This window comes from Propithecus coquereli, unplaced genomic scaffold (genome assembly GCF_000956105.1).
Source record: "Propithecus coquereli isolate 6110/MARCELLA unplaced genomic scaffold, Pcoq_1.0 Scaffold413, whole genome shotgun sequence".
Taxonomy (NCBI): Eukaryota; Metazoa; Chordata; class Mammalia; order Primates; family Indriidae; genus Propithecus; species Propithecus coquereli.
In genome coordinates, this window is record NW_012149875.1 from 969,220 (window position 1) to 981,062 (window position 11,843).

Below are 11,843 nucleotides of genomic sequence, written 5' to 3' on the forward strand. Positions count from 1 at the left end.
TTTTCTTGCAGAATTCTTAAGGTTTAATGCCTTAGGTTTAAGTCTGTTATCCATTGTGAGTTGATTTTTGTGTGAGGTGGGAGGTGGGGATCCAGTTCCAATCTTCTGCATGTGGATATCTAGTTTTGCCAGCACCATTTATTGAATAGAGATTCTTTTCCTCAATGTATATTTTTGTCTGCTTTGTCAATGATTAGATGACAATATGAGCATGGTTTTATATCTGGATTCTCCGTCTTATTCCATAGGTCTATACTTCTGTCCTTGTGCCAGTACCATGCTGTTTTGATTACTATAACCTTATAGTAAAATTTGAAGTCTGGCAGACTGATCCCTTCCAATTTGTTCTTTTTGCTTAAGATTGCTTTGGCTATATGAGGTCTTCTCTGGTTCTGAATGAAGCATAGAATTATTTTTTTCTAAATTTGTAAAGAATGATGATGGTATTTTGACAGGGATTACATTAATTCTGTAGATCACTTTAGGTAGTATGGACATTTTAACAATATTGATTCTGCCAATCCATGAGCGTGGTAGAGATTTCCATCTGTTTACACCTTCTACAATTTCTTTTCTCAGGGTTTCGTAGTTCTCCCTATACATGTCTCTCACCTCCTTCATTAAATGTATTCCTAAATATTTAATTTTCTTTGATGCTATTGAGAAAGGTATTGGATCTTTGATTTGATTTTCAGCTTGACTGTTATTGAAGTATATGAATGCCACTGATTTGTGTACATTAATTTTGGAGGAAATGGACAAATTCTTGGAAACACACAACCTCCATAAGCTCAATCAGGATGAAACAGAATTCCTGAATAGACCAATATCAAGCACAGAAATTGGAGCAGCAATTAAAAATCTCCCAAGAAAAACTGTCCCAGAGCAGATGGGTTCACGCCTGAATTTTACAAAACCTACAAAGAAGAACTCATACCGACACCATAGAAATTATTCCACAACATTGAGAAGGACGGTATCCTCCCCAACTCATCCTACAAAGCCAATATCACCTTGATACCAAAGGGCCAATGAGCAGGGAGTTCACAGTTTATTATTTGCTTTTTGCATCCTAGCTAAGAAATCTTTCCTAACCCAAAGATTTGAAATTTTTTTCTCGTATGTTTTCTTCCAGAGATTTTATAATTTTTTCTCTGAACTTTAGGTCTAAGATCTATTATCAGTTAATTTTTGTATACTATGTGAAGCAACATTTAGGGTTCACTTTTTGCAAAATGATGTCCAATATTTCCAGTGCCATTTGTTGAAAATGCTACCATTTCCTCATTGAATTACCCAGGAATCTTCATTGAAAATTAACTGACAAAATTTCTAGTTTCTTCTTTTTGTTGCATTGCCTTATAATTTTCCTTGTGCAATTATCACATTGTCTTAATCAGTTTTGGTAGTGTAAGTCTTCCAACATTGTCCTGCAGAGCCAAGCAAAAGAAGGTAGTGGTGGAGCTTATAGGCAACAGGTAAATGTCAGGCACACCTGGTTGTCCCAATGAAAATTGCAAACCCTTCCCTTCACTTAACCCATTTCCTGCTTTATATGATTCCTCAGCCCTATCACTATGAAACTCATTTCATAACATATTGTCTTGTTATTGTCTGGCTTCCCTAATAGAATATAAACTCAGTGTGGGCCGAGATTTGTATCTGTTTTGTTTGTTGGGGTAATTCCAGTGACTAAAACAATTTCTGGCACATTATATACACTCAATAAATGTTAATTAAATTATTAATGAACAAGACCTCTTCTTTTATCTTCAAATAAGCAGAAGCTAAAATGCTCTGCAGAGCCCAGAAAATCAAGCAGTATAAAAATCAAAATACAAAAGAGAATGACAATCGTTAATCACCTTCTGAGTGCTACTAGGAGCCGTCTGCTCAGCGGTTCCTGGTGTCAGGGTCTCGCTTCATTGATTTTAGTTAACAGGGTTTGCAGCCCATCTAACATGCTGCCCAGAGGTATTTTTGGGTGGGAATGGTCAAACAGCATTACCCAGACTTTGCCATAGCTGGGATTGGAGGAATTTTTTCATCTTGAAGCGTCAGCACACAACATCATGGAGGATGGCATTACAAGTCCAGCAGTGCTCTTGGTGATGACTAAGGAAGCTTCCTGCCTAGTGCAACGCATGTGATTAGACTTGCCCTGAGTCACAGGAGGGACTCTGGCGAACAAAAGAGAAACTAAAGAATAATTCCTTCTCAAGCCAGAGTCTACTTTCTCGCTCTTCTTCATTCGATGCTAAAAAAGATTCAGAAAAAATAATAAAAATAAAGTGTTGATTTAAGTAAAGGACAAACTGAATAAAATTTAAAAACCTCAATGTAGTCTTTTCTCTATCATGTTGGTAACAGAAATTTCAGCCCCGCATCTACTGGGGTTCCATAAGCTTTGTCTTGCCAATGCATCCACGGTTGCTTACCTTGCTCTGATGCTAGGGAAAGACAAGAGGACATAATCCAATAGAAATATGGCCTCATTAAAACCTTACTCACCCTCTATTTAGTCTCCAATTCTTCCTTCATACATAAAATAAAGATAAGGTTTTTTTATCTCTCTTCATTCTGAGAAATGGATGAATTGCCCATTTAATGCTTGGAAAGACCATAATGTGTTTAAAGATAAATAAAATACAATAACATACCATTTGAGGCCCAGTGAAATGACTGTTTTAAATCAGAATCCAGACAGTAATTTTATAAATTCTTATTCCCGGTTTTAATTCAATCACATTGCACTATTTCACTTATAAAGCAATCCATTCGAATGCTTAAAATATTAAAAAGGGTTTCTCTGTTGATACAAATCAACCAAAAAACAATTGAAATTTTATCTGAAAAGAAAATATAGATGTTCAGTCTTATAAGTTATATCATTAGGGGCCCTAGAATGCAAAACTAACATGAAAGTTATTAATAATTTTCAAAATTCAATAAATCATTTTCATCAGAGCCTAACCATTATTTATAAAAAACACAATAGACCCTCTTAGTTCTCTTCAGCCAAATATCAATAACATAAAAGCCCAATCTAGGTATTGGAATCAATTCACCCTATTAATAACATATAATGGTTCTATGCTGCATTTTCTTCTAACATCTCCACACTCTCATGGATAATCATTATATGCCTATATTACAGGCTTGAAAAGTTGTGTTTTTTCTTAATATTCCATTTCTCCAGATAAAAAACTAGCAACATACTTTAAAATCAGAAATGTTTCCCCAAATGTAGTTTTAAATGTAAAAACAGGCAGTGTCCTTATACCTTAGTTGCTTCCTTTGCAAATAGGTTCAAATATTTTGCCCAAGTGGTTTTGACATTATATTATACGAAAAATTCAGTCGTATGCATGATAACAAAAAGACAAATTATTTATGGAACAAAGGACTTTTTAAAGATCCGTAACAACACTTTTCCTCCCCAAGTGAACTCTTAAGAGGATAACTCACATCCTGTTATGAAACGAGAGAATCACACTTGGTTTATGTAAATTTTAGTTTACAGAGAAAAGTGTTGAGTTCAAGACAGTTTTCAACAGTTAGTGGCATCACGCTATATTTTAATCAGATTAATATGAAAATATTAAAATTAAACATTAAAAGTAATTTCATGCTATCCATTTTTAATTAAAATAAATTTCCTTAACTCTTCCCTGGAGAAAGTAGGAAATGAATGTGCAGTCACACACATTTATGATTTGTAAAGGTCAAAATGGCAGATCTGAAAGTAGATGAACAGAACGAAATACTGGAAGCAATTTTACATGTGGTTTGTATATTCAAAGACTCTGAAATCTTATAGGAATTCTAGAAATAATCTACTGTATGTCGCCCCTCCTGTGGCGATGAGGGCTCTGGACACTGAAGAAGAGGTAAAATTCTGCCAGGGCCATGATTCCACTTGAGTGCTTGGGGCATTAGATACCAGAGAGCCAAAACCCAGAGAAAAAACAAAGCATCATGGGACACGCATGCAGCCTGGACCAGAAACAACTCTTTGGCCCTTCTAGCACCCCATCCTTGAGTTCTAACTAAGTGGGCACTGTTTGCTGTGCCTTGACCCTGCCCAGGTTCTGCCTTCTGCAGCCCCAAAAGAAATAGGTGGCAGGCTGAGCAATGTCAGCCATCTAAGGGACAGCACAGACATCAAGGGGACAGCAGCAAGCATCAGGAAAACAGGTAGGAATGGCAGTTCTCAGGGCGACAGGAAATATGCACAGGGCCACCGTGGGGAGTGGCAGAAAGAGAGTCTCTCAGAGTGAGAGAGGGGCTGGGGCTCGCAGTAAGATAACGTGAAAAAGAGCCAACTCAGAGTTACAAAACACGTCATATATTTTTACTGTCAGCATTTAACAAAGCAATGCTTTTAATACACACATAAATATAATGTAACATACTTACAAAATTCAAAAGAAAAATGTAGCATCCCCGAAAAATAATCGTTCAAACCAGGGTATGAGAATAGAGTACAAGTTTAAAATCCTAATGGGACAGTTTTAGCCATGACTCTTTTAATCATATAAGACTGTATGTGAGGATAAAGGCAGCTGTTTAAACCCAAGGTCCTTTGGGAAGGCAGCAGAGAGCCAACAGTGACTTCCCAGCCTGTCCCAGTCATGGCCCAAGCTGGAATAGCCACTGCAATGCTCTTGATGCCCTTCCCAAGCCCTTGGGGCCGATTGGTGCTAATCTCTCCCAAGAGTCCATATAGTTCTTCCATATTTTCAAAACCATTTTCAGGCCAATCAGTAAACTCAAGAGTAGGAAGACACTCTATGGGCACACTAAGGAGTTAAAGATAAAGATCACAGAGACTGGGAACTGCAAATCCAAAGCACCCTGCCTGAATCTTAGGCATGAATAGGAAATGCCACCAGCTAAGACCCTGAAGAAAGGCCTCCAAATTACCGTGACATTAAGGCTCCAAGGCAAAGGAAGCCTGAGTATGGCATGGCTCACCCGACCAGTGATCTTTCTCTGTGCATAATGTGGAATTGCTCCCCATAAACCAATTCCTATAACAGGAGCATGCTCTCTAAATAGCCAGCATGCTGAGTAAACTTTAATCAATAAACAAGCAAAAGCAGAATATGGCATTATTGCCTTAAGTAGATATTAAACATTTAAAACTAATTTCAGAGACGGTTATGAGACTCCATAAGCATGCTGAGAAACATGCTGTCTTGAAGGGTCACTATTTTTTCCCTCTTCATTGGAACAGACATTTAAGCAAATGACAAGGACATAAGTTTGAATGGTGCATCTGTAACGGGTAACGGTGTTTCAGCAGCCACTGCACAATCAGGGATAAATATTCCAGAACATGCAGTCAAGGGAGTAACCTTACAAACACAGCAAGCTGTTAGCGAGTATTGTGCAATGATCTCCACTAGGCAGGAGGAGCCCACGGTGGCAAATATTTTACTGAAGCTGAAAAAAAAAGATCCTGCCAGCATCTTCTGCCTAGCCACGTAAATTGGACCAAGTCTTTGACGAAACATGCTAAGTTGCACGAAGGTGTTACATTGGCATCCAGTCCACATTTTAGTAGCCTCTAGTGCAGAACACCTCCAGTGTCTACTGCTAAATTATGACATTTTACATGTGTATGGAAATCAGGATTTTAAAAGTCAAGATTACCCAGTTCTTCCTTTATTTCCCCTGGTGTTTCATTCTACTTTCTCAAACTTTCTTGTAGAATCCTACCTTACAAAAAAGCGTTCATGTGGATGAATAGTGGCCACCTGCTTGGCTGTAACATGAGCCATTTCAAGGCCAGGCTGGGCTCCTAACATCCACAGGAAATCGTGTGTGTGTGTGTGTGTGTGTGTTTGATCAACAGTCTTAGCCCTTCCTCAGAGAACTTCCTTCCTAAATCCCCCATCTTCCTGGCCAGTGGCCTGCCTCCTCCTCCTCAGGCACTACAGAGGTCCCCAGGAACTCCCCTCTCTTCCGCCCCCACCCACTAACTGTCCCACATCCTGGGTACCCTGGCCTCCCTCCCTGCAGGCCCACTGGAGGTGAAATCAGCTTCCTACCACCTAACCCCACCTGTTCCCAGTATCCTATCACCTCCTACAGCCCCGGGATTTTGCAGAACCAATTATCTCTCCCTTTCTCTTCTCTACTCAGCCTCTTCCCTCACCTGGCTCTTGCTATCACCATTTAAGGATGATTAAATATGTGCTTTTAAAAGTCGTCCCCTGTCCTCATGTCCCTGCCTGGCTGAGAGGTTACTTCTTTTATATCTAGTTCTTCACCTTACACGTATCCCCCACCCATAACCATTTTGTTTCTTCCCCCAACACCACCCTAAAACTGCTCTGATAAATGCTGTTTGGTATGGGTTGAACTGTGTCCCCCAGAAAGATATACTGAAATATTAACCACAGGTACCTGTGGATGTGACCTTATTTGGAAATAGCACCTCTGCAGATGAAATAAGATGAGGTCATACTGGACTCAAGTTAGACCTAAATCCAATATGACTCGTGCCCTTATAAAAAGAGGAGAAGACAAAAAGATACAGACACCCAGGGAGGACGCCATGGACAGCAGGCTGAGAGATTCCAGTGCTGCATCTACACGCCAAGGAATGCCAAGGACTGAGGATAACCACAAGAGTCTAGGAAAAAGCAAAGAATGACTCTTCCCTAGAGCCCTTAGGGAGAGCCTGGCCCTGCCCACACCTTGGTTTTGGACTTCTGGCCTCCAGAACAGTGAGAGAAGACATTTATGTTGCTCCAAGCTACCCAGTGTGTGGTCATTTGATCCAGCAGCACCAAGATGCTGATACCTCACGGATGACAGAACTTCTGGGCAGGTGACCAACTGTCCTGGTTTTCCAAGACCATAGGACTTTCAGGGCTAAAGCCAGGAAAGTCCCAAGCACACCAGGACAAGTCTGTCACTCCACCTCCTGGCCCACACCTATGCTGAACACTCCACATCATCAGATACTTAGAAGGCCCCCTCCTCCTTGAGAATCTCCCCTTTCTTGGCTGCCATGAAGCCTTCCTCTCAACTAGATAATTCCATCCGATGGCTCCCAAGAACTCAGCCTTTTCAACTGAAAATCATCACATCTTTCACATCTGCTTTCTCTTTCTGACTCTAGATGGAATCAACATCCAAGAACATAGGGAAGCACTCAGCGATTCCTCCTCCTCCCTGCTCTATGCCCATGAAATCATCAACAACCCCCTTCGAATTTCTAGAACCCACCCACTTCCCCACATTTCTGCTCCCCCCACCCTACTTAAGTCCCTCCATCCTCCTCCCTCGGACCACAGTAGCAGCCTCGGAATGGGCTCTCCCTGCAGCATTTTCCATCCTCCAGATAGAGGGAGAAATTGAGATGCCTTCCAATGCCGCACATTCCTGAGACCCCACCAGCCACTAACACGTAGGACTCATCCCCTCCACCTCCTCCTCCGTAACCGAAAGTAAGATGTCCCAGGCCTCATTGCGTCTGATGCTTACCAGTACCTGTGATGTTCTTTCCCTCACCTCAGGGCTTATCAGTTACTCTTTTCCTCTCCCAGGAACGCCTCTCCCTTCATGAGTTTCCTAAACACCTTCTAACAAACATTTGGGACTCACCTCTGACATGGCCTCACCCTAGGAACGTTCCTGAACCAACGTCCTACAGCCCAGGAGTCTGCCTAGAGCCTCTCTCCTGGGCTCCACGGCACCCAACACAGACACCATTAGGGCCCTTGGCAGAACGTAGTGCAATGGCCCTTCTGGTTCATACCCCTAAAAACAGTCTAAACCCCTTTAACAGGGACTATGCTTTTTGCCTTAATCACCTCAACATTTAGTGCAGACCCTGTATGTAATAGGCTCCTATTAATTGTTCATTGACTGTTCACTCAAAATTTGAACATACAAATTAAAAATACACTGAGATACCATTTATGAACTATGAGTTTGTTCCAGACCCCAAAGCCTGATGGCCCACTCTGTAGGAATGGCTGCAGGGAAGCAGATACTTACACTGGGCATAATGAGAATGCAAAATGGTGCAACATTCATGAAAGGGAATTGGACAACATGTAGCAAAACCACATATGCATTTGCCCTTGGACCCAGAAGCCCCAATTCTAGGAGTCTCTTCCAGTGGTACCCTTGCAAAAATATGAAATGATGTTTGCCGGAGGCACTACTCATTGAAACACTATCCGTGATCACAAATGCCATAAAATAACCTAAGCATCCCTCGATAGGGAATTGTTGCATACACTAGGGTTCATCACATGGTGCGGTGCAGGAGGCTAAAAAAAACGAATGACATAAATCTCACTATTTTTCCACAGAGGAGGCTCCAGAATATATTATTATGCTACAAGGCAATACATAGAGGCAAGTTTATATGTATATGCGCCACCTTTATCTTAGAAAGGAGAGTATGGATATATATTTGCATATATATGTATGTGTATTACTTTGTTTACATTACAAAAGCAGCCTAAACCACGAAATAGAAGTAAATGGTTAGCTGAGTACAGAGAGAGAGGGAACGTGGTAAAGAAAACAGGGAGCAAAGCTACATTCCTCTGAACACCCCTTCTTTCAATAACTTGACTTCATAATAACTTTGCATAAATTTTAAGAATCTCTAAAAATCAAAAGCAAAATTAAACAAATAAAATTAACTGAGTTTTGGGTCGGTGCCATAACCACACAGAAGGAAATTATTTCAAGTGATTTTAAAGCAGTAATTTTGCTTGAATCCCCCAGTAAAATATATACCCTGAGGACCAAAAGAAGAGAAAAAACATAACCTGAAAGGGGTTTTCAATAATCAAAAACAACTAAGCCTACACAGAACTGTTATTCTGAAACAGCTGAGTGTGCACTGCAAGAAAAGGCAGAAGAATGATGAGATCGACCCACAGAGACACAGGACTCTTCGCAGGGGAGAAATGGAGGAGAAACAGGCAGAGACAGAAGATGGGAGAGGAAAAGACCCTGGAGTCCTGCAGATGACTTGGAAGTTATGGTGTATTTTATTTTTTAAATTTTTTTCTTAGCACTGTCTATTAAAAAGACCTAACTGTGAACACCTCCGGTGCTCACAGCAGCCAGACATGGGTGATTCCCAGGTCCAAGGAAGGAAGTGGGCGAAAGGAATAGGAACATCCTGCTAACCCAGAGAGTACAGAAGCTCTCAGTGGTGCCTTGGGTGGTGTCAGAACTCAGGAGCAAACCTCAAGAGGCTCCCCTGGGCTTGAAATGGCACAGTGTCACCATCTAGAAGGACAAAAGCTACATGGATTAAAATACATCAAATATGTTGAAATTCATGTATTACTAATGATTCTAATAATCAAAAGCAATGAAAAAGCAAACATAATATTAATATCCTATTCATTCCCTTTGGCTGACCCATGGATGACCAGCTGGAAGTTAGAGAACCATTTTATTAATCTCTTTAAAAAAAAATCTGGTTGTAGGGAAAGGAAAGCATTTATTTTGCCTTTCCTATATAAGCTGTACTTCCAGGATATCCAAATAGTTGATGAAGGAAAGTTAGTTTATATAAGTGTATTTCAACCATTAAATGAAGAAAACAAAATTAGAAAATCCCAGTTTTGCACCCATGAGTCAATCAGTAGATTTAGGCAGCGATCACCAATGAAAACTGATAATCTCCCATCTGGACATTCTTTGCCTCCCGACGGAAGTAGGCAGCATCAGCCATGACACAGTCAGGATAAAACTATTTGAACCTGAATCTAATCAGCCCTCTTGATGTCACTAGGAATTCACAGGGACACATGGGAAAGAGGAACATTTGGGCCACACAAACAGGATGCAATGACAAAATCCAGACTGTGGAAAACTCTACAGGACCAGGAGCTTAGTTTCTACAAAAATTAGTTTGCAAAGAGAACAACAACAAAAACAATAAAAGATTAAGAGACGCAAAAAATATGCCAGCCAACTGCAATGTTTCAACTTCATTTTGATCCTGATTGGATCTAACTGTTAACAAAAAAAAAAAAAAATGCCTAAGTAGTCATGAGACCATCGATGATCTCTGAATACTCAGCGGATGTTTGATGATTGTATGAAATCATTCCTTTGTTTGGGATTTTGTTTATTGTGATAATGGTATTGTGAATTCCTTATCTTTGAGAGTTATAAACCCACATGTGATAAAATAATATGATTTCTTAAATTTGCTTCAAAATAATTTGTTGGTGGTGTCATGGAGTGCGGGTGGGGATTTAAATGAAAACCTGATGGGCCATGAATTGATAAATGTGGCGCTGGTTGTTCCTTAGACTATTCTTTCAATCTTCGCATGTATTTGAGTGTCTTTATGATACAAAGTTTAAAAATAACAAAATAGAAAACTATTTGTTGCATGAATGACTAGAATAGAATGTCTGATTAATCATATTTAGGCTGATAACATAACTGTAAGCTCCCTGAAGATGGAAAAACAACTACTTATTTCCCCCTCTAAATGCTCCTAGCACCTGGGATGTGAAGGACCTCAGCTAAAGACATTTCCATGAATGAAAGAATAAATGAGTGGACATACAGATGAATTAACTAATCCTACTGCTGCGTGGAAATACTTGAGACATTCAATCAATTCTGCCACTATACAATGGTGGAGAGACAAAGGTCTAAGTTTCATGGCACGACTGAGGCTTTGAAGGAAAATGCCGAACTGAAGAACTTTTTGTTTTACTTGGTTTTCTTGTTATTTATGTGGGTCACATTTTTATGCCCTGGTACAAATGCACAGGAGATCTGCAGCCCCTGTTAAATAAAGATGGTCTCAAATAATGGGATTCTCCACCAGTGGCCATCCCCATCTTAGATCCTTCTTGAGGCAGTGATCCACTTCTGGATATGAAATTCTTATGACAGAGGATTTTATAGTTTTGCCTTTATTTTAAACAATGTCTAAAAGAAGCGTCACAGAATACTAGAGCAACAGCTACTGGATTACCCTCTATCACTATACAGCATGTGCTATTAAACGATCAGAGGATGCCTCTCCTTACCTTTATAGGAAATGACTGGGTGCTCAGCTGTCTGACACTGAGTCGTGCCCTGTGTCTCCGGGTGGGCGAGTCTCCACAGCCCCAGGCTTGAGAGCAGCCACGCAAGGACGCAGGTCCCCTTCATGGCAGGCAGGGGGCCTCCGACTCTGGGCACTCGTCTTCTAAACAGAAGCTCGTCTTCCCCTCATGTGTGGAAAGTGCCTACAACACACAAAAAGAGAGCAACTGGGTGACCATGAGTGCAGGCCCTCTGGCGGGTGGGTCTTTTGGGAACACTCCATCACTGACTTTGTGGGGACAAATGAGAACTTAGACCAACATCCTTTTCTAGGTAATATTTCTGTGTGTGTGTGTGTGTATGTGCATGCATGTCTCAATACAGACCTTTCTTTCTGCCAATAATTTTATGAGACAGCCTATTTAGTATAAAAGGAGAAGTGTTCAAGTTTAAGCTCCACCGAGTCATCACAGTCACTCCTAAAAATTGCAGATTAATAGTTGTGATCATCTATTGGTTTCTCCTTGGACAATTCTCCTACCCCCTTGTGAAAACACAAATCTATATATGGAAAACCTACAGATCCCTGCTCATCCCTTTTTGATACCCAGAGACCTATTTTTAATAAGGCTACAACCATTGTCTTTTACTAATAACCTGATTAATAATATGTTACCCAACTCTTAAAAATCATACACATTTGGAAAATTTAACCTTGTTAAATTTGTTAAATTTATAGATGATCTGCCAGCAAAATTTCTGGCTAGAGATCAAATGCGAATCAAATAAAATCTATATTG

General features: G+C 40.3%; 1 protein-coding gene across 1 annotated transcript in view; it reads right to left on the reverse strand.

The window, feature by feature from the left end:
* The window catches only part of SEMA5A (sema domain, seven thrombospondin repeats (type 1 and type 1-like), transmembrane domain (TM) and short cytoplasmic domain, (semaphorin) 5A), a 410,707-nt gene that overhangs the window by 335,414 nt on the left and 63,450 nt on the right, over positions 1 to 11,843 (reverse strand). Inside the window, exon 3 of the mRNA XM_012653137.1 lies at positions 11,046 to 11,246. Coding sequence (XP_012508591.1) covers positions 11,046 to 11,169 — 124 coding nt within the window. The 5' untranslated portion in view covers positions 11,170 to 11,246. The remainder of the gene's footprint in view (positions 1 to 11,045; positions 11,247 to 11,843) is intronic.